Source organism: Anolis sagrei, chromosome X (assembly GCF_037176765.1).
Source record: "Anolis sagrei isolate rAnoSag1 chromosome X, rAnoSag1.mat, whole genome shotgun sequence".
In the NCBI taxonomy this organism is placed as follows: Eukaryota; Metazoa; Chordata; class Lepidosauria; order Squamata; family Dactyloidae; genus Anolis; species Anolis sagrei.
Window position 1 is genome coordinate 10,456,373 of NC_090034.1, and position 21,968 is coordinate 10,478,340.

General features: G+C 43.0%; 1 protein-coding gene across 1 annotated transcript in view; it reads left to right on the top strand.

Moving 5' to 3' along the window:
- The window catches only part of LOC137097885 (integrator complex subunit 1-like), a 64,325-nt gene that overhangs the window by 14,605 nt on the left and 27,752 nt on the right, over positions 1-21,968 (top strand). The window contains exons 14-28 of the mRNA XM_067473237.1: positions 655-751; positions 846-937; positions 1,117-1,177; positions 2,411-2,608; positions 4,498-4,627; positions 4,893-5,072; positions 7,169-7,318; positions 9,897-10,076; positions 10,205-10,309; positions 12,422-12,589; positions 13,252-13,363; positions 14,935-15,096; positions 15,667-15,813; positions 17,751-17,849; positions 20,114-20,238. Coding sequence (XP_067329338.1) covers positions 655-751; positions 846-937; positions 1,117-1,177; positions 2,411-2,608; positions 4,498-4,627; positions 4,893-5,072; positions 7,169-7,318; positions 9,897-10,076; positions 10,205-10,309; positions 12,422-12,589; positions 13,252-13,363; positions 14,935-15,096; positions 15,667-15,813; positions 17,751-17,849; positions 20,114-20,238 — 2,006 coding nt within the window. The remainder of the gene's footprint in view (positions 1-654; positions 752-845; positions 938-1,116; positions 1,178-2,410; positions 2,609-4,497; positions 4,628-4,892; positions 5,073-7,168; positions 7,319-9,896; positions 10,077-10,204; positions 10,310-12,421; positions 12,590-13,251; positions 13,364-14,934; positions 15,097-15,666; positions 15,814-17,750; positions 17,850-20,113; positions 20,239-21,968) is intronic.

Consider the following 21,968-nt stretch of genomic DNA (forward strand, 5'->3'; position numbering starts at 1 on the left):
AAGATCTGGGTTGGAGGAGGACATTGGCAACAGTGGGCCATTCCTTCAGAAAATCCCTTCTCCCTTCTAGTCATCCCTTTCCTACCCATATGGATTTATGTCTGGGTTGCTGTGAGTTTTCCAGGCTGCATGGCCATGTTCCAGAAGCATTCTCTCCTGACGTTTCTCCCACATCTGTAGCAGGCATCCTCAGAGGTTGAGGTCTTTTGGAAATGAGGAAAGTGGGGTTTATATATCTGTGGAATAATGTCCAGGGTGGGAAAAAGAACTCTTGTTTGCTTGAGGCAAGTGTGAAGGTTGCAGTTGGACACCTAGATTAGCATTGAATAGCCTTGCAGTTCAAAACTCCCACCCTGGGCATTATTCCACAGATATAGAAACATCACTTGCCTAGTTTCCAACAGACCCTCAACCTGTGAGGATGCCTCCCATAGATATGGTCAAAATGTCAGGAGAGAATGCTTCTGGAACATGGCCAGACAGCTTGGAAAAATCACAGCAACCCAGTGATTCCAGCCTTCAAAGCCTTTGACCACGGATTTATCTCTGTTTCTGTATTTTGTTTCTTTAGTCGGTTTTCTGACCTGTTTTTCTATCTTTATGTAAATAGACGAGAGCACCCATTCCTAGTCCTCCTCCTTTGTTTTCTTTTAGACCTGGAAGTCTTGAAAGTGGAGAGAATCCAGCTGATTGATGCTGTTTTGAACCTGTGCACTTACCACCATCCGGAGAACATTCAGCTTCCTCCTGGGTAAGGTTTCCACGCTGGAGAGAAGAGCAATCATTTCATTTTTAATGCAAAATGCCTAGAGGTGCATCTATTCCCCCTCTCCTTTGCTTTGAAGGTACCACCCCCCAAACCTAGCCATCTCTACCCTTTACTGGAAAGCTTGGCCCCTGTTGCTTGTCGTTGCTGCCTTCAATCCTGAGAATATCGGTGAGTGTCACAACTGGGATGTTGTAATGTCTGTGAGGTAAAGCCACTGGATACTTGTTGCTGGAAACCTCCACTCCCCTTTAGAATCGGTTTATCCCCACTTGTACAAGCCTCTGACTCTTGTGCTCAATATTTTATCACTTTTTCTGTTTCTTCTACCTGCCTACGTTGTGTCTTAGGTCTTACTGCCTGGGAGGAATACCCCACGCTGAAGATGCTCATGGAAATGGTCATGACTAAGTGAGTATACCCATTGAGCTCTGTCAAGGTCAGCTGATGGATGGAAATCTTCCTGAAGTAAACAATGTCTTGGACTTCCAGTCAATGCATTCCAAGAATTTTTTTTATTTGTCGTGTCAGAGCAACCAGTCCATTATATTACATTTCTAACAGAAGAAAGCAAACAAACAGACAAAATACAAAACTTGTGAGTTTGGTAATTGGTTAAATGCACTTTGACCAGTATCTGGCCACTTGGAGTGCTTCCGGTGTTGCTGCAAGAAGGTCCTCCATTGTGCATGTGGCAGGGCTCAGGTTGCATTGCAGCAGGTGGTCCGTGGTTTGCTCTTCTCCACACTCGCATGTCGAGGATTCCACTTTGTGGCCCCATTTCTGAAGGTTGGCTCTGCATCTCGTGGTGCCAGAGCGCAGTCTGTTCAGTGCCTTTCAAGTGGCCCAGTCCTCTGTGTGCCCAGGAGGGAGTCTCTCATTTGGTATCAGACATTGGTTGAGGTTCTGTGTTTGAGCCTGCCACTTTTGGACTCTCGCTTGCTGAGGTGTTCCAGCAAGTGTCTCTGTAGATCTTAGAAAACTATTTCTAGATTTAAGTCATTGACATGCTGGCTGATACCCAACAGGGGATGAGCTGGAGATGTCTCTGCCTTGGTCCTTTCACTATTGGCTGCTACCTTCCGGCAGATGTCAGGTGGTGCAATACCGGCTAAGCAGTGTAATTTCTCCAGTGGTGTAGGGTGCAGACACCCTGTGATAATGCGGCATGTCTCATTAAGAGCCACATCCACTGTTTTAGCGTGGTGAGATATGTTCCACACTGGGCTTGCATACTCAGCAGCAGAGTAGCACAGCTCAAGGGCAGATGTCCTCACTGTATCTGGTTGTGATCCCCAGGTTGTGCCAGTCAGCTTTCGTATGATATTGTTTCTAGCACCCACTTTTTGCTTGATGTTCAGGCAGTGCTTCTTGTAGGTAAGAGCACGGTCCAGAGTGACTCCCAGGTATTTGGGTGCGCTGCAATGCTCCAATGGGATTCCTTCCCAGGTGATCTTCAGAGCTCGGGATGCTTCTCTGTTCTTGAGATGAAAGGATCTAGTGATGCCTAGGGAAGTGTTCTATCTAGGCCTCTGTGGTCAAGATTAAGTCTGAATCCAAGGCTATTTCCCAAGCAGCTGTTTTGTCTCAGTGTTCAAATGAAGTTTGGAAATGTCAAGCTTTTTTTTCTCCTTTCCTTCTCAGCAATTACTCCTACCCTCCCTGCACCCTGACAGACGAAGAGACCCGCACAGAAATGATCAGCCGTGAGCTGCAGATCTCGCAAAGGGAGAAGCAAGAGATCCTCGCGTTTGAAGGACACTTAGCAGCTGCGTCCACAAAGCAAACCATCACGGAGAGCAGCAGCCTCTTGCTCTCTCAGCTCACCAGCCTGGATCCCCAGTATGCAACTTCCATTGTTCTAGAAGAGGAAACAGCCGGGATTTGGGGAGAGGGAATTGGGACCGGGGAACATGAAATAAGCCACTTCTACACCCACTTTCAAAGTGGATGTAATAGATCCTTTAAACTTGGGGCCCTTCCACGCAGCCCTATATCCCAGAATATCAAGGCTGAAAATCCCACATTATCTGAGTGTGGACTCAGATATTGTGGGGTTTTCTGCCTTGATATTCTGGGATATAAGGCTGTGTGGAAGGGCACTGGATCTCCCCAAAAGAGGATCCAGTATGACTTCCACAAGGAATACACTGCCACTATCCACAGGAGATACACAGAACCACCGATATAAGCAAGCCCAATTGAAATGAAATATTGTACTCCTGGCCCAAGAAACTTTGCAGTCATGCCAGAGAACCTAGTAAATGCATAAAACGGATGTATACTGTATATACTTGAGTATAAGCTGACCCGAATAGAAGCTAAGGCACCTAAGTTTATCACAAAAAAACAGGGAAAATATGTTGACTCAAGTATAAGCCAAGGGTGGGAAATGCAGCAGCTACGGGTAAATTTCAAAACAAAAATAGATAACAATAAAATTATATTAATTGAGGCATCAGTAGGTTAAATGTTTTTGAGTATTTCCATAAAACTGTAATTTAAGATAAGACTGGCCAACTCTGATTAAAACAGTATTTTAATCTTCAATGTAAATATGCTTACGTATCCTTCCAATAATAATAATGAGAATAAAATAATAAATGTAATAATAATATAGTAAAATAATGGAAACGTATTATCGAAGGCTTTCATGGCCGGAATCACTGGGTTGTTGTAGGTTTTTTCGGGCTATATGGCCATGTTCTAGAACATGGCCACATAGCCCGAAAAAACCTACAACAACCCAATAATGGAAATGTAATAATAATAAGAATAATAATAAAGTAAAATAATAAGTTTAATAACAATAATAATAAAGTAAAATAATAAATGTGATGATAATAATAAATGCAGCAAAATAATAAATATAATGAAAATAATAATAATAGAGTAAAATAATAAATGTAATTATAATAATAAAGTAAAATAATAACTGATGATAATAATAAATGGAGTAAAATAATAAATGTAATGAAAATAATAAAGTAAAATAATAAATGTGATGATAATAATAAATGGAGTAAAATAATAAATGTAATTAAAAATAATAATAATAGAATTAAATAATAAATACAATAATAGTAAAGAGTAAAATAATAGATTGTTGTAGGTTTTTTCGGGCTTTATGACCATGTTCTAGAGACATTCTCTCCTGATGTTTTGCCTGCATCTATGGCAAGCATCCTCAGAGGTAGATGCATCAACTTCTGGCGAGGAAGAAGAAGAGGGGGACAGCAAAGAACAGCGGGCCAAGAAACCTCACTACCTCTAAGGATGCTTGCCATAGATGCAGGCGAAATGTCAGGAGAGAATGCCTCTAGAACATGGCCATATAGCCCGAAAAAACCTACAACTACCCAGTGATTCCGACCATGAAAGCCTTCAACAATACAGTAAAACAATAAATGTAATAAAAATAATAAAATAATGTAAATATAATAATAATACATAGAGTAAAATAATATATAGAATAAAAATAACAATTACCCAGTAAAATAATAAATAACTTTGACTTGAATATAAGCCGAGCGGGGCTTTTTCAGCCTAAAATAAGGACTGAAAAACTAGGCTTATACTCGAGTATATACAGTATTTATCAGACATGAATAAGCAAAACCATGGATAGCAGTCCTGTGGATATAGGGGTCATACTTTCTCTACCTTAGTTGCTTCATACTGTGATTCTGATTTAGAAATGAACGAAGCTTCTCCTCCTCTTCCTTTGCCAGGGGCCCTCCCCGCAGGCCACCGCAGCCGGTTCTGGATCAAGTGAAGAGCCTCAACCAGTCTCTCCGCTTAGGGCACCTCCTGTGTCGCAGCAGGCACCCTGACTTCCTCCTCAACATCATCCAGAGACAGGTGGGCACCCCCAAGAGCTATGGACATGAGGGTGTAAGAAGGCCTGGCGGTTGAGTTGCATAGCACAATCACTTTGAAAAAAAGGAAAAGATCTGAGCCTCCCAAAAGGGCCCAGAGACCATTTACTCACCAAAAGACCTTTAAAAATAAAATGTATAAGATCTGAGAGAAAAATAAGGTGGTTTGAGTACCTACAGAGATCAAAAGTGATTGGAGATGGTAAATAGCTTTTTCTAATCCCCCTTCATTGTTTTCTTTGTCTTAGGCTTCTTCCCAGTCAATGCCATGGCTGGCGGATCTGGTTCAGTCTAGCGAAGGCTCCTTGGACGTCCTTCCTGTACAATGCCTCTGTGAATTCCTTCTGCACGACGCTGCTGACGAATCAGCTTCTGGTGAAGAAGAAGAAGAGGGAGAGAGCAAAGAACAGCGGGCAAAGAAACGACAGGTGGGTGGTCTTGGGTATCTATTTAGGATTTATATTAGGGGGTTGTGTTGGTCAAATGGGCTTATTAACAAAAGACCCTCCCCATGATTGTAGAGCAGAGTAACATTAGCAGCAGCACGGCCCAGCTCCAGTAGCCTAAAGTGATAAAAAGAACAAAAACATACAGACCAATGTTTTCTCTTCCTTAGGAGGTTTTTCTTTGTAGTAAGATAACATCGTTGCACTATTTACAAGAACAAGGTTTCCATAATAGAAATAACGTTCTTTGTACTTCCTTCTTTGCTTCCACGCTGGGCTTCTTTCTCATGCAGATAAACAACTTTGCTCTCACAGAGCTCTTCTCACATTGAACTTACACAGGAACTTCACACAGCTGCTTTTTACACACAGCACCCTTCACACACAGGGCCTTCTCAAACAAGGCCTTCAACCTGGGGCTTCTCTCACACAGGGGCCTACCTCACACTGATGCCTTTCTCAGACTGATGACTCTCTCAGACTGAGGCGAACTAACACTGAGACCTACCAAGCTACAGACACAGCTGCTTATATTGAACTACAGCTTTTGCCGAGTCATTGCATCCACTTAATCCTTTCAGTACTCTACAAGCTAGCTGGCATTGCCCCTCCGATGTGCGACTGGAAGTTGCTGCTAAATGTGAGAGAAATAAGGTTGAACACTGTGAAAGCCGCCCACTGCATGGCTATCAGCCTCCTCCCAGTAGACTCAAGGAAAAGCTTTATGAGAACTACCACTCCTCTTGGCGTCCCTCCAACAACAGCAAGGGTATCTCTCTGGGCAGCTAAACCAGGAAATCCCAACTGGATGGCCCCCCATGAGGGAGGGTCTTCCTCCAGGGGCAAACCATGAATGGGCCACTTGGAAGTCCTTGAACAGACTCAGAAGTGGAGTAGGCAGCCTTGACTACTGCAACGCTCTCTACGTGGGGCTGCCCTTGAAGACGGCCCGGAAGCTTCAGCTAGTCCAGCGCGCGGCAGCCATGTTGTTAACGGGAGCTGGACGCAGAGAGCACACAACGCCTCTGCTGTCCCAGCTCCACTGGCTGCCGATCTGCTACCGGGCCCAATTTAAGGTGCTGGTGCTTTCCTACAAAGCCCTAAACGGTTCCGGCCCAAAATACCTTGCAGACCGCATCTCGGCCTACGAGCCCACGAGGGCCTTGAGATCATCCGGGGAGGCCCTTCTCTCGGTCCCGCCTGCCTCACAGGCACGTCTGGCGGGGACGAGGGAGCGGGCCTTCTCGGTGGTGGCCCCCCGGCTATGGAACACTCTCCCGATTGAGGTTAGACAGGCGCCCTCCTTGATGGCCTTCCGTAGGGGCCTAAAAACATGGCTCTTTGAGCAGGCCTTCAACTAAGTATAGTTAATTGACACTGGAATGGATTAGGACTGCGATTTTTGGCTATGACCCCAGGACCTGACGAAGCGGATTTTTAGTATAAGTGTATGTCGTGCTATATCTGTCTGTTTTGTATGTCTAGACCCGCTGTACACTGTCTTTTTGTGTTGTTCACCGCCCCGAGTCGCCTCCGGGCTGAGAGGGGCGGTCAATAAATGAAATAAATAAATAAATAAATAAATAAAAGACAACCTGGCAAAATGGCATGACCTAGAAGAATCCCACACCTTGTGTGACTGTGGAGCAGAACAGACAACTCCGCATCTGTATGCTTGTCCACTATGCCCTGCCTCATGTACAGATGAAGAATTCTTGGAAGCTACAGACAATGCCATTGCTGTTGCCCCTTTTTGGTTTGCCCCAAACCAAAAACAGTTCAGTCAAAAGATATTTAGCCACCTGCGCTCCTTATTTTTTTTATCAGTTTTATACTAATTTATGCAATGCTTTTGATGAGAAATTAAATAAAATAAAAAAGTACTTGACTCACATTTTTGTAATTAAAAATACCTAGTTAATTTTTAAAATATTTCTGACAGTTTGGACGTGGAGTTGTTGTGGATAAGAAGCAGATCCATTTTGAGGGGGACTGTGTGAGGAAATTGCTGGGCAGGAGGAGGGTTAGCCACCGCTCCACTGTACTAGAAGGACCCACAGACTTTCTCTCCTCCACAGAGGCAGCAGAAGCAAAGGCAGTTGCTGGGGCGGCTCCAGGACCTGCTCTTGGGACCCAAGGCTGACGAACAGACCACCTGTGAAGTGCTGGACTACTTCCTACGGCGCCTGAGTTCCTCCCAGGTGGCCTCCCGGGTGCTGGCCATGAAGGTATGAAAGGTGGCCGCAAGCAAGGCCTACTTTTGGGGAAGATAGATCCCATTTTATTCCATTTTGCTGACCTCCAGAAGATTCATTTGATGGACGATTTGGTTCAATATAGGAACTCAAAATCTGGCAACCGTATGGCAATGCTGGAGGACCTGGAACAAAAGGATGCCATATATTTTGGAAAAATGGCCTTCATAACCTTTTTGAAAAGGAAAAAAAAATGATGGCCTATCTTTTTGGCAAATGTGAATCTCCCTGAACATCTGGAGACCAGCTTTTGGAAACCACTGGTCAAGGAAAAGCATGACCTTGTTAGAAATCAACCCTTTGAAAAAAGTGATGTTTATTTATTTATTTAAAGCATTTATATTCCGCCCTTGTCACCCTGAAGGGGACTCAGGATGGAGCACAGCGTATATATGGCCAACATTCACTGCCGGAAGAAAAACAAACTGTAAATATACAGAAACATTAAAATCAGTTGTAACAACTTTAAAATCAAATTGCTAAAAACCACCTCAGACCAGCCATGGGGTTTCCTATTATTGCCTTATTGCACTGTCCCAAAGGCTTGGTCCCACAACCAAATTTTTACCATCTTTCTGAAGGACAGGAAGGAGGGGGCTGATTTAATCTCACCAGTGAGTGGGTTCCATAGCCAAGGGGTAATCACTGAGAAGGTCCTGTCTCTCGTCCATGCGAATTGTGCGTGTGACGGTGGCAGGACCAAGAGCAGGGCCTCCCCAAAGGATCTTAGTCGCCACAGTGGTTCATAGAGGGAAATGTGTTCGGACAGATAAGCTGTGCTGAGGCTGTTTAGGGCTTTATACTAAGGCCAAATATAGTAAGTAAGTAAATAAAACCGGCACTTTGAATTTGCCCGGTAGCAAAAATGTTCACAAGCATTCATGTAATGGCACACAGGTAATTAAATCAGCTGTTAAACTGATAAACCATGTCTTTGAACTGTCAGGGACAAAGACACGCTACTGCATAAAAAAACATATACTTCGCTAGCAAAGCTTTGAAATGTTTCTCTGAAGTTGAAGTTGAAATTACAGTTGCAGTTGGCCAAAACATATACTCTTCATTGAAACCTCTTTGTTTAAAAATATGCACTCAAGAGACAAAAAACAAAGTCTTCTTTGAAAAATAATATATCTTGTTTACTCACAAACATATTATATTAAGGCACATTTCTTATTAAAGTTCAGTTATAGAGGATAGTTTCTCTGTGTTGAGAACACAGGGCATCTTTCTTAATCTATAGTTCATAGTCCAAAGTCATTTAGTATACATCTAATGAAAATCCAAACTGTATAACCGTACTCACTACTTCTCAAAGCAAACATATAGTTAACTGTTCCTACATAAGTCCAGAAGACATCTGCTTCCATTGAAGTCCAAAATGCAAACTGCATCCACCTCCACTGAGGTCTAAAGCAAACTGCTTCCATTGAAGTCCAAAAGCATACTGATAACAAAATGGAGTCCTGAGTCTGAACACGCTGAGTACAGTTATATTTATTATTATTATTTGAAACTCAACAAGATGAGTCCACAACAGATAAGATCACTCTGCTGGCTGTTGTATTGGATCACACGTGTCTAGGACTGTGTGATGTATCGGTGAACAATGCATGCTGATCCCAGTAAGTTGGCCTTCTGCAGCTGGGACCACATTGACTGGCTTGTGCCAGAGTCTTTGCAGTTCGATCTATAAATCCTCATATCGTGTCAGCTTTTCCAATTGTTTCTCTTCAATACCTCTGTCGCCTGGGATTGCAATATCGACAATCCATACTTTGTTTTTTAACATGATTGTGAGGTCAGGAATATTGTGCTCCAAAACTATGTCAGTCTGAATTCGGAAGTTCCAGAGGAGTTTGACGTGCTCATTTTCTGTAACTTTTTCTGGCTTGTGATCCCACTAGTTCTTTGTCGCAAGCAGATGGTATTTGTGGCACAAGTTCCAATGAATCATCTGAGCAATGGTGTTATGCTTCTGCTTGTAGTCTGTCTGCGCAATCTTCTTGTAGCAGCTAAGGATGGGATCAATTGTTTCATCTGCTTCCTTGCAGAGTCTACACTTGGGATCCGTCATCGACTTTTCAATTCTGGCTTTGATGGCATTTGTTCTAATGGCTTGTTGTTATTATTATCATCATCATCATCACGTGTCTATATGCCCCTCCCACACCAAAGACGTCAGTCAAATTGGCAAATCAATATATATACAAACAATACAGGTTAGCAAATATGTACATTAACAAACAAATAGTGAAGGCTTGGAAGGTTGCTATTTCCAACAATATATCCTTAGCAGCATTTGCACTCCAGCTAGTGGCCGTGCTGACTGGTGGATTCTGGGAACTGGTGTGCAAAACAGTCACTGTCCAAGCTCTGAGTCTCACATCCTAGCCAAAGTGTGGCTGCATAGGGTGCTAGTCAACCATGCCCTCTCCCAGGTTATTCCATCTTAGCCCCATTGTCAATTTTTCTTTTCCAGTTGACTGTTATTTTGTAGTAAAAGGCTCAATGTCCTCAGTAGTTGTTGTGTTTCTGTATTTCTCTGCAGGGCCTGTCCTTGGTGCTTTCGGAAGGGGGGATCCGCGACAGGGAGGAGAAGGAACCTCTTATGGAGGAGGACTCGGGCGACTCTGAGCTTTTGCAGGGCTACCAATGGCTGCTGCGGGACCTGCCCAAGCTGCCCTTGTTTGATAGCGTCCGGGCTACCACGGCCGTAGCTTTGCAGCAGGTGAGGCAGACCCAGGCTTCATCTCCCTGAATCCCTCATTAGAATCCCTCATTATAACTCCTGCTGGGAGTTATAGTCCTCAAAGCCACTTTTCCAGGCTCAGGTTAGAACTTCCTCTCTTCTTCCAGGCCATCCACATGGAGACAGACCCACAGACCATCAGCGCTTACTTGGTGTACCTTTCCCAGCATGCGCCGGTGGAGGATCAGGGACAGCACAACGACCTGGCGCTGGTGAGAAAGGCGACAAATCGAGGCTTCTCTGTTTTCCTCTCAAGCTTTCACTGTAATGAAATAAATCCCCGCTTCTTCCCCAGGGAACTGAAATCCAGCAGGAAGTCTGTTCAGGTGGCATGTTCTTCTTTTCCCCTAATCTGTGTTTCTTAAAGACGAGAGCATTCTGGCCTGGGATTAAGGAAACCAGACAAAACATTGTAGTGCTGCGGTTGTCTGCTTCTAAACGCAGTCCTGAAGCGTAAAGGAACTGAACACACATAACCAGCCGTATTTTGAGATCCATTACATCCATTTAGTCTGGCAGTTCTGTTTCTTCCCACAATTTTCCCACCTTTGTGTGAAGTCTTCCAGCAGAGAAAGGGGCTGTGTATGTATTTAATGGGCTGCTGTGAGTTTTCCGGGCTGTATGACCATGTTCCAGAAGCATTCTCTCCTGAAGTTTCGCCCACATCTATGGCAGGCATCCTCAGAGGTTGAGGGGTCTGTTGGAAACTAGGTGTATGGGGTTTATATATCTGTGGAAGAATGTCCAGGGTGGGAGAAAGAACTCTTGCCTGCTTGGGGCAAGTGTCAATATTGGAATTGGCCACCTTGATTATTTTATTTATTTATTTATTTATTTATTTATTTACTGTATTTGTATGCCACCTTTCTCAGCCCGTAGGCGACTCAAGGCGGTTAACAGGGAAAATTCAATGTTTACAATGTCATAAATACAATTAAAAACATAGCATATAGTAAAAACTAAACAAATCAATAAAATATAAATTCATAGTGTCTCCTTGTTAAAAACATTGTCCGGACTCATTGTCTAGTTCAGTGGTTTTCAATATTCCTAATGCCGCGACCCCTTAATACAGTTCCTCATGTTGTGGTGACCCCTCGCCATTAAATGATTTTCATTGCTACTTCATAATTCTAATTTTGCTACTGTTATGAATCGTTATTGGGAGTTGTAGTTGCTGGAATTTATAGTTCACCTACAACCAAAGAGCATTCTGAAGCCCACCAACGATAGAATTAGGCCAAACTTCCCACACAGAACTCCCATGACCAACAGAAAGTACTGTCTGTGATGGTCTTTGGCGACCCCTCTGACACCCCCTCGCGACCCCTCTAGGGGTCCTGACCCCCAGGTTGAGAACCACTGATCTAGTTGTTCCATTTTCCAGTGTCAGTTACTCTGCATTTGCAAACGCTTGTTCAAAAAGCCACGTCTTGACTTTTTTCCAGAATGTTAAAAGGCAGGTGGCCGATCTAATATCTATAGGAAGGGTGTTCCACAGCCGAGAAGGCCCTGTCTCTCGTCTCCGCCAAATGTATTTGTGACGAAGGCGGTAACATTATTATAATTACTAATGCTAATCTAATTTAATTAGCATTGAATAGCCTTGCAGCTTCAAAGCCTGCCTGGGGAAATCCTTTGTTGAGAGGTGTTAGCTGGTCCTGAATGATTCTTGTTTGGAATTCTCCAGTTTTTTGAGTGTTGCTCTTTATTTACTGTCCTAATATTAGAGGTTTTTTTAAATACTGGTAGCCAGATTTTGTTCATTTTCATGGTTTCCTCCTTTCTGTTGAAATTGTCCACATGCTTCTTGTGGATTTCAGTGGCTTCTCTGTGTAGCCTGACATGGTGGTTGTGAGAGTGGTCCAGCATTTCTGTGTTCTCAAATAATATGCTGTGTCCAGGTTGGTTCATCAGGTGTTCTGCTATGGCTGACTTCTCTGGTTGAGTTAGTCTGCAGTGCCTTTCATGTTCCTTGATTTGTGTTTGGGCAATGCTGCTGCGTTTGGTGGTCCTTCTGTAGACTTATCCACAGCTGCATGGTGTACGGTAGTCTCCTGCAGAAGTGAGAGAATGCCTCTTGTCCTTTGCTGAATGGAGCATTTGTTGGATTTACTTAGTGGATCTGTAGATAGTTTGCATGTTGTGTTTCTTCATCTGCTTCTCTGACGAAGAATGTATTTAATGGGTTGTTGTAGGTTTTTTCGGGCTATATGGCCATGTTCTAGAGGCATTTCTCCTGACATTTCGCCTGCATCTATGGCAAGCCTCCTCAGAGGTAGTGAGGTAGTAATGTATTTAATATTTTCTCCCTGCCCTTGCAGGACGTGGCCAGGCTGATCGTGGAGCGCTCGACCATCATGTCTCACCTCTTCTCCAAGCTCTCCTACTGCTCCGAGTCAGACGCCGTCCTGGTGGCGCTGCTCTCCGTCTTCTCGCGATACATCCGGCGCATGCGCCAGAGCAAGGAAGGCGAGGAGGTGTACAGCTGGGTGCGTGCCCCCTCTTCCTTTCCTTCCACCCCCCTCTTTCTTTTGTTTCCATCTCCATTCATTTTCTCACCCTGCTATTGAGAGCAAAGAACGTGCGGTTTGGAAAAATTTAAAACAATATGGTGACTGGATAAAGTCAAGCCATGTCCAACTCTGGGGGTTGGTGCCCATCTCCATTTCTAAGCTCAAGAGTTGGCATTGTCCATAGACACCTCTAAGGTCATATGGCTTGCATGGAGCACCCTTAAGCCACCTAACTGTAATTTAAAAATGATAAAAAATAAAAGAAAAATAAGAAATAAAAAGTAATAAATAAAAATAAAATTAAAACATCATAAAATACAGAAACCCTGAGCTCTTTGAGTATATGTTACAGTTCTCTCCCAGTGACATTGCAGAGGGCCACTTCACCTAGCAACACCCTTTGTGGTACAAAGAGACAGGCAGACAGACAGACATAAAGAATAATATAAATTGCATCATCTGTTCAGATGTATGGAAGAAACCATATGTCTAAATAAAATTGGTTTATTTCTTTTTTAAATGGATTCAGAACCTTTCTGTCCAAGGTTGGGGACCAGGCAGAATTCTTGAAGGAAGAGTAGAAGAGATATGTCTGTTTTTGATCTGTTGCCTGATTCATTTCCCCCTCTTATCCCTAGTCAGAGTCCCAGGATCAGGTGTTCCTCCGCTGGATCAGTGGTGAAACGGCCACCATCCACATTCTAGTAGTCCATGCCATGGTGATTCTACTGACGCTGGGGCCACCTCAGGGTGAGTCGGGACAAGAGTTTTGCACAGTTTGGAAAGTTTGCCATTTTTGTATGCTCTGAGCCATTAGAGAGCAAAGGTGTTTTCATCTCAGCCATTTTACGTTTGGGAGCATTTCCAATTTCCAGATAAGCAATACTCAACTAGTAATACTTTTTCAGTGATTGGTCAGTAGGATCCGAATGCCTTGTATGGCTTCCAAGCCTGCTGTGTGTGTTATGATTATATAATATCATTTAAGTATGATTGTAAGGTAAAATAATTACAGCTCTCAAGTGTTGACTTCCTTTGTTCCTCGCTTTGATACCAAGTCTGCAGGTGCTAGCAAGGAACATTCTTTTAATATGCTCTTAACAATAAAATACAGTCACTTAATTAAATTGGATGGTTATAATTAAATGGGGAAGATGTGGTTGCTTTTAATGTCTTCCTTCTTATGTTTTGGGCAACACTTGGTTTCCACACAGTGTTGTAGCTCCCATTACCCTAACTAGCAGAGCTAGTATTGAAGATTGCAATACTTGTCTTCCACATGATGTTGGGACTACAACTCCCATTATCCCTGGCCAGCAGAGCCAGTATTGGGGCATGATCAGTTTTGGAGTTGTGTAACATTATCTGACAGTTTTGATATTAATAATAACAATAAAAACAACAATAAACATTATTATTATTATTATTATTATTATTTAACACAACAAGATGAGTCCACAGCAGACAAGATCACTCTGCTGGCAGTTTAATTGGATCACACGTCGGACACTTCCCAAATGTCTAGGACTGTGATGTATCGGCAAATAATGTGTGCAGATCCTAGTAAGGTGGCCTTCTGCAGCTGGCAGATGGTAATTTTGTCAGCGCCGACTGTGTTTAAGTGCAGGCCAAGGTCTTTAGGCACTACACCCAGTGTGCTGATCATCACTGGGACCACCTTGACTGGCTTGTGCCGGAGTCTTTGCAGTTCAGTCTTTAAATCCTCATATCATGTCAGCTTTTCCAGTTGTTTCTCTGCAATCCTGCTGTCACCTGGGATTGCAACATCCACGATCCATACTTTGTTTGTACCATGATTGTGAGGTCAGGAGTGTTGTGTTATTATTGTTGTTGTTATTATTATTATTGGCTTGCTGTGAGTTTTCCAGAAAACTCACAGCCATAATAATAATAATAATAATAATAATAATAATAATAATGTGGCCGGAATTACTGGGTTGCTGTGAGTTTTCTGGGCTGTATGGCCATGTTTCAGAAGCATTCTCTCCTGATGTTTTGCTCACATCTATGGCAGGCATCCTCAGAGGTTGTGAAGTCTATTGGAAACTAGACAGATGAGGTTTATATATGTGTGGAATGTCCCACCCTGAATATTCCACAGATATATAAACCTCACTTGCCTAGTTTCCAACAGACCTCACAAGCTCTGAGGATGCCTGCCATAGATGTGGATGAAACATCAGGACATAATACTTCTGGAACATGGCCATACAGCCCAGAAAACTCACAGCAACCCAGTAATTCCGGCATCATCATCATCATAATCATCATCATCACATTTTCCAAATGTTCCTTGAAAGCTGGAGGTGGCGACTTCCAGGCATTGCTGGACATCTGGTTCCCAGAGAAGAAGCCCCTTCCCACTGCTTTCTTGGTGGACACCTCTGAAGAAGCCCTGCTCCTCCCGGATTGGCTGAAGCTGCGCATGATCCGCTCGGAGGTGCCTCGGCTGGTGGATGCAGGTGAGCAGATATAGTTATGAAGTAGCAACGGAAATGTTATGGTTGAGGGTCACCACAACATGAGGAACTGTATTAAGGGGCTTCAGTATTAGGAAGGTCAAGAAACACTGCTCTGGGTCCTCTAGCACAAGTGTATGTCCACCTTTCATTAGATGTTAAACATAGAATTGTACTAGAGGACTTAAAGATTCCTAGAGAGGTATTCACTCAGATAAAAAAGAAGCTTTTAAAAATGTATTGTGCTTTTTTGCAGCACCCTTCGCTCCTAACCCCAGCAAATGTGGTCTATAGTGATGTAGTTACTCATTGCTTACATATAGGTCCTGCCATTTTTAAAATAGGCACACAGTCTCTTAGCTTTCAGGCTTCATCTTCAAACACTCTTGTGAGGTAGAGCAGGCTGGGAGGGTGCAGCTGCCCCAAGATCAAGCAGGACCTTTTATTGGAGACAAGAATTTGGATCTCCCAGATCCTTGTCCAGTCCCCATATTGATTACATGAAGCTAACAAGGGCTTGTTAATGGGGGCCAGAAGCCAGGTAGGTTGTGACCCAGGTGTGTTTTGTTCCAGCCCTTCAGGACCTGGAGCCCCAACAGTTGCTCCTCTTTGTCCAGTCCTTCGGCATCCCCGTCTCCAGCATGAGCAAACTCCTGCAGTATCTGGACCAGGCCGTCTCCCACGACCCTCAGACGTTGGAGCAGAACATCATGGACAAGAGTAAGGATGTCCGGCTTCGGAGGGAGGCTTCTGAATTCTGCAGCAGGGCAGTTTTGGCACATTTGATCTATTTAATTCCAACAGCATGGGAATGTTGGTTTCATGGACAGCCAATCTAAGAACTCCATTGCAGTGATGGATTCTATGCATAGATACACCTGCTCTCGCTTGCTCACTTTTGTGACATTTGGGAGCGGGCTTGTTTTCTGTTGCCCTTGAGACTGGGGCCCCGTCCACACAACTGAATAAAATCCCACATTATCTGCTTTGAACTGGAATATTTGGCAGCGTGGACTCAGATAACCCAGTTCAAAGCAGATATTGTGGGATTTTCTGCCTTGATAGTAAAGATAGAGGTTTCCCTTGGCATTAAGTCTAGTTGTGTCCGACTTTTGGGGGGGGGGGTGTTGCTCATTGCCATTACTAGACCGAATAGCTGGTGTTGTCCATAGATGCCTCCTAGGTCATGTGGCCAGCATGACTGCATGGAGCGCTGTTACCTTACCACAGAAGTGGTACCTATTGATCTACTCACATTTACATGTTTTATTTATTTATTTACAGTATTTACTCTATATACTCGAGTATAAGCCTAGTTTTTCAGCCCCTTTTTTAGGCTGAAAAAGCTCCCCTCAGCTTATGCTTGAGCCAAGGTTATTTATTTTATTCTGTTATTAGTATTATTTTTATTATATTTATGTTATTATTCTATTATTATTTTTATTACATTTATTATTTTACTCTGTTTATTATTGTTATTAAATTTATCGTTTTGCTCTCTTTATTATTATTGGAAGGATACGTAAGTACATTTACATTGAAGAAGGCTAAAATAATGGTTTCATCAGAGCTGAAAACTACCTCTTACATTACAGTTTTATGTAAATATTCAAAAACATTTAACGTAGTGGTACCTCCATTCATGTAATTTTATTGGTATCTAATTTTATTTGGAAATTGACCAGTAGCTGCTGCATTTCCCACTCTCGGCTTATATTTGAGTAAATACATTTTCCCAGTTTTTGTGGTAAAATTAGGTGCCCCGGCTTATATTCAGGTTGGCTTATACTTGAGTATATACGGTATATTCTGCCCTTCTCACCGATTACAATGTACATATACATGGCAAACGTTCAATGCCATAAACACACAACATATATAGACAGACACAGAGGCAATTTAACATTCCAACTTTTCATGAGGGTATTCTGGCCACCAGGGGAGCTGTTGCTTCACCGTCCATTTGTGACACTGATGAAGTACTTCCTCATTCTTCGCAGGCTTGCTGGAGATTTTTATGGCATCATAAATTAGTTAAATTAGCCTCCCCCCGTAGGCGGTACCTAAATTTCCTACTTCACAGATGCAACTGTATTTCGGGCTGCAAAGATCGACAGCAAGCTACTCCGACCCAGGCTGGCTTCGAACTCATGACTTTTCAGTCAGTAGTGATCTTAATGCAGCTGATTCCTGGCCAGCTGCGCCACAGTCCTGGTGGCGGTAGTTTTCGAACTACTAGCAGGAGCTCACCCTGCTCCCCAGATTTGAACCACCGATCTTTTAGTCAGCCAGTTCAGCAGCTCATCGGTTTCACCCGCTACGCCACCGGGGACTCCTCTGCCTTTATATTCTGGGTTATATCGCTGTGTGGAAGAATCCTGGGACTAAATGGAGCCATAGATTCAAATGACAGGAAAGAAGATTCCACCTGAACATGAGGAAGATCTTCCTGACTATTCAACAGTGGAACTCTCTGCCTCGGAGTCCAGTGGAGGTTCTTTCTTTGGAGGCTTTTAAGCAGAAACTGGATGGCCACCTGTTGGAGGTTCTTTGATTGTGCTGTTCATGACTGGAAGAAAGGGGTTGGACCAGATGGCCAATGTGGTCTCTTTCGACCCTAGGATTTTATGATGCTATGGTTCTATGTTCCTTTTCAGATTACATGGCTCACCTTGTAGAAGTGCAGCATGAAAGAGGAGCTACTGGTGGGCAGACCTTCCATTCCCTTCTCACCACCTCCCTTCCAGCTCGCAGAGGTAAAGTAAAGGGGGCCTTTAGTTCTCATTCAAGACTGGATTTTGGCAACTGTGTCTCTTTTGCTCTTTCCATTCCCACACAAATCAAACAGACAAAATTTTGGGAAAATGGTATTTTCCTTTTTGAAAATAAACAGGATGTCATCCTTTTGGCAAATGTGAATCTCCATTAACATGTGGAGATCACTTTTTGAAAACCACTAGTCAAGGAAAAGCATTACCTTGTTCGAAGTCAACCCTTTGAACAAGTGATGTCCACAAGCATTCATGTAATGGCATACAGGTAACTCAGCTGTTAAACTGATAAACCATGTCTTTGAACTGCCAGGGACAAAGACATGCCACTGCACTCTCTCTCTTTCTCTCTCTCTCTCTCTATATATATATACATACATACACACACACACACACTTAGCTAACAGAGCTTTAAAAATGTTTCTTTGAAGTAGGAATTGGTTGCAGTTGCCCAAAACATATACCCTCCCTTGAAATCTCTTAATTTAAAATATAGACTTGGAGACCAAAAACAAAGTCTTCTTTTAAAAAGTAACATATCATATTTACTCATAAACATCTTGTATTAATTCAGCATATAGGCACATTTATTTATTTATTTATTTATTTATTTGATGCACTTATTAACCGCCATTTTCAGCCCTTAGGGCGACTCATTTATAGATAGGATGTAGTTTCTCTGTGTTGGGAACACAGGGCATCATTGGTTTGTTGTAGGTTTTTTCGGGCTGTATGGCCATGATCTAGAGGCATTCTCTCCTGACGTTTCGCCTGCACTTTGGCAAGCATCCTCAGAGGTAGTGAGGATGCTTGTCAAAGTGCAGGCGAAACGTCAGGAGAGAATGCCTCTAGACCATGGCCATGTTGTTGTTGTTCATTCGTTCAGTCATCTGACTCTTTGTGACCTCATGGACCAGGCCACACCAGAGCTCCCTGTCGGCCGTCACCACCCCCAGCTCCTTCAAGGTCACTCCAGTCACTTCAAGGATGCCATCCATCCATCTTGCCCTTGGTCGGCCCCTCTTCCTTTTGCCTTCCACTTTCCCCAGCATCATTGTCTTCTCTAGGCTTTGCTGTCTCCTCATGATGTGGCCAAAGTACTTCAACTTTGTCTCTAGTATCCTTCCCTCCAATGAGCAGCTGGGCTTTACTTCTTGGAGGATGGACTGGTTGGATCTTCTCGCAATCCAAGGCACTCTCAGAACTTTCCTCCAGCACCACAGACCATGGCCATATAGCCCGAAAAAACTTACAACAAAGCAGTGATTCCGGCCATGAAAGCCTTCGACAGGGCATCATTCTTAATCAATAGTCCATAATCCAAAGTCTTTAAATATACATCTTATTAAAGTCCAAACTGTATACCGTAATTGTACTCACTGCTTCTCAAAACAAACATATAGTAAACTGTTCCTGTATAAGTCCAGAAGACATCTGCTTCCATTGAAGTCCCAAAATGTACAGCATCCACCTCCACTGAGGTCTAAGGCAAACTGCTAACATTGAAGTCCAAATGTATAGGTAAAGGTAAACATAAAGGTTTTCCCCTGCAATTAAATCCAGTCATGTCCAACTCTGGGGATTGGTGCTCATCTCCCATTTCTAAGCTGAAGAGCTGGCGTTGTCCGTAGACACCTCCAAGGTCATGTGACCAGCATGACTGCATGGAGCGCCGTTACCTTCCTGCCAGACCTATTGATCTACTCACATTTGCATGTTTTCGGACTGCTAGGTTGGCAGAAGCTGGGGCTAACAGTTGGAGCTCGCCCTCCTCCCCAGATTTGAACCTGTAACCTTTCGATCAGCAAGTTCAGTAGCTCAACGGTTTAACCCACTGCGCCACAGGGAGCTCCAAATACATACTGAATAAAACAATGGAGTCTTAAGTCTTGAGTCTGAACCTGCTCAGTACAATCACATGTCTGTCACCCCTCCCACATCAAAGAGGTCAGTCAAACTGGCAAATCAATATATACATACAATACATGTTAGCAAATATGTACATTAACAAAGAAATAATGAAGGGTTGGAAAGTTGACTTATAAATGTCTGGAGACCACCTTTTGGAAACCACCAGTCAAGGAAAGGCATGACCTGGTTAGAAGTCAACCCTTTGAAAAAGTGATGCATAGAAAAAAGTGATGCATACATAGAAAACTAGCACATCATGAGATAATGCTAAGCTGGAAACCAGTTTAGTGGTTTATGGGGAGAAACAGTTCCACTGACAGGCTGTGATCTCTCAACAGACAGTGATGATGCTCCGCGAGCCAAAAGCGGCCTTGATGCTCCGCAGGGACAGGGCAGGATCCAGGCTTTGGCTCAGATCCGGGTTCTTGGCCCAGAGGATGACTTGCCAGGCATCCTTCTCCAGGTAAAGCGTTTTCATGCCTGCTTCTGTTTTGTTTTCATCTCTGGTGGGCCTTGTCCTCCCCCCCCCCCCCCCCCCACTCCTTGCTTCTTTCATTTCCTCACATGTCAGGGCAGCTGACATATGGCACAAAGTGCCTTTAACTAGACATTAAATAAACACACAATACAATACAATAAAGTGAAACTATAGCATACAGAACAACAATTTAAAACTCAGAACAGCACCCCATGACCTATGGTGACAACTAGTATTAGACATGGCCAAACTGTAAACAAGACGAGGGGAATGGGATAGTGCAAATTGTGGCAGGGTGTGAAAGTGCAGTGCTGACCACCTTGATTAGCGTTTGATGGCCTGGCAGTGCCTGGGGCAATCTTTTGTTGAGAGGTGATTAGATGTCCATGCTAATCAAGGTGGTCAGTTGAAACATTCACACCTAGCTCCAACAGACAAGACTTCTTTGTTCCACCCTGGTCATTCCACAGATATATAAACCCATGTTTCTAGTTCCAACAGACCTCAGTACCTCTGAGGATGCTTCACATAGATGCAGGCGAAACGTCAGGAGAGAATGCTTGTAGAACATGGCCATATAGCCCGAAAAAACCTACAACAATCCAGTGATTCCGGTCATGAAAGCCTTTGACAATGCAGTGATATATATATATATATATATATATATATATATATGTATGTATGTATGTATGTATGTGTGTATGTATATTCAGGGTAAGGGAAGGGGGAGGAAAAAGAATACTATTTTATTTTTACATGTAAAGTGGCGGAACAATAATATGAAGAGAAAGTAGGAAATAATAAAAGAGAGAGAATAGTTTTTTAAAAAGAAAAAAATGAAAATAATAAGAAAAAAAATGTCCTGGTGACTTCCAACCTTCGCGGTGTAATACATATTCAATGTATTGTCAAAGGGTTTCATGGCCGGAATCACTGGGTTGTTGTAGGTTTTTTCGGGCTATATGGCCATGTTCTAGAGGCATTCTCTCCTGACATTTCGCCTGCATCTATGGCATAGGCGAAACGTCAGGAGAGAATGCATCTAGAACAGGGGTCCACAAACTTTTTAAACAGAGGGCCAGGTCACAGTCCCTCAAACTGTTGGAGGTCCAGATTATAATTTGAAAAAAAAACATGAATTCCTATGCACGCGGCACATATCTTATTTGTAGTATAAAAAACACTTAAAAACAATACAATAAAATGAGGAACAATGTTAACAAATATAAACTTATTCGTATTTCAATGGGAAATGTGCGCCTGCTTTTGGCTGATGAGATAGGGTTGTTGTTGTTATGTGTTTTCAAGGAGTTTCAGACTTAGGTTGACCCTGAGTGAGGGCCGGATAAATGACCTCGGAGGGCCGCATCCGGCCCCCGGGCCTTGGTTTGAGGACCCCTGCTCTAGAACATGGCCATATAGCCCGAAAAAAGCTACAGCAACCCAGTAATACATATGCGTTCCATAAAATTTGTGTATTAAAATTGAGAAACAAAACATTGACCTTAACCTAAGTTGAAACCTTTTTTTTCCTAAAAGATCCATTTAATATTGATTTCTTTAGAGTGTATATATATATATAGAGAGAGAGAGAGAGAGAGAGAGAGTATTTCTTAATTAGTCTGCCTGATTGGGTTTCCCGTGTTCTTTTTCAGTAAGAAATTTAATTTGTCCATGTCTTTTTTTTTTAAGTTTATTTATCCACTGATTTATGT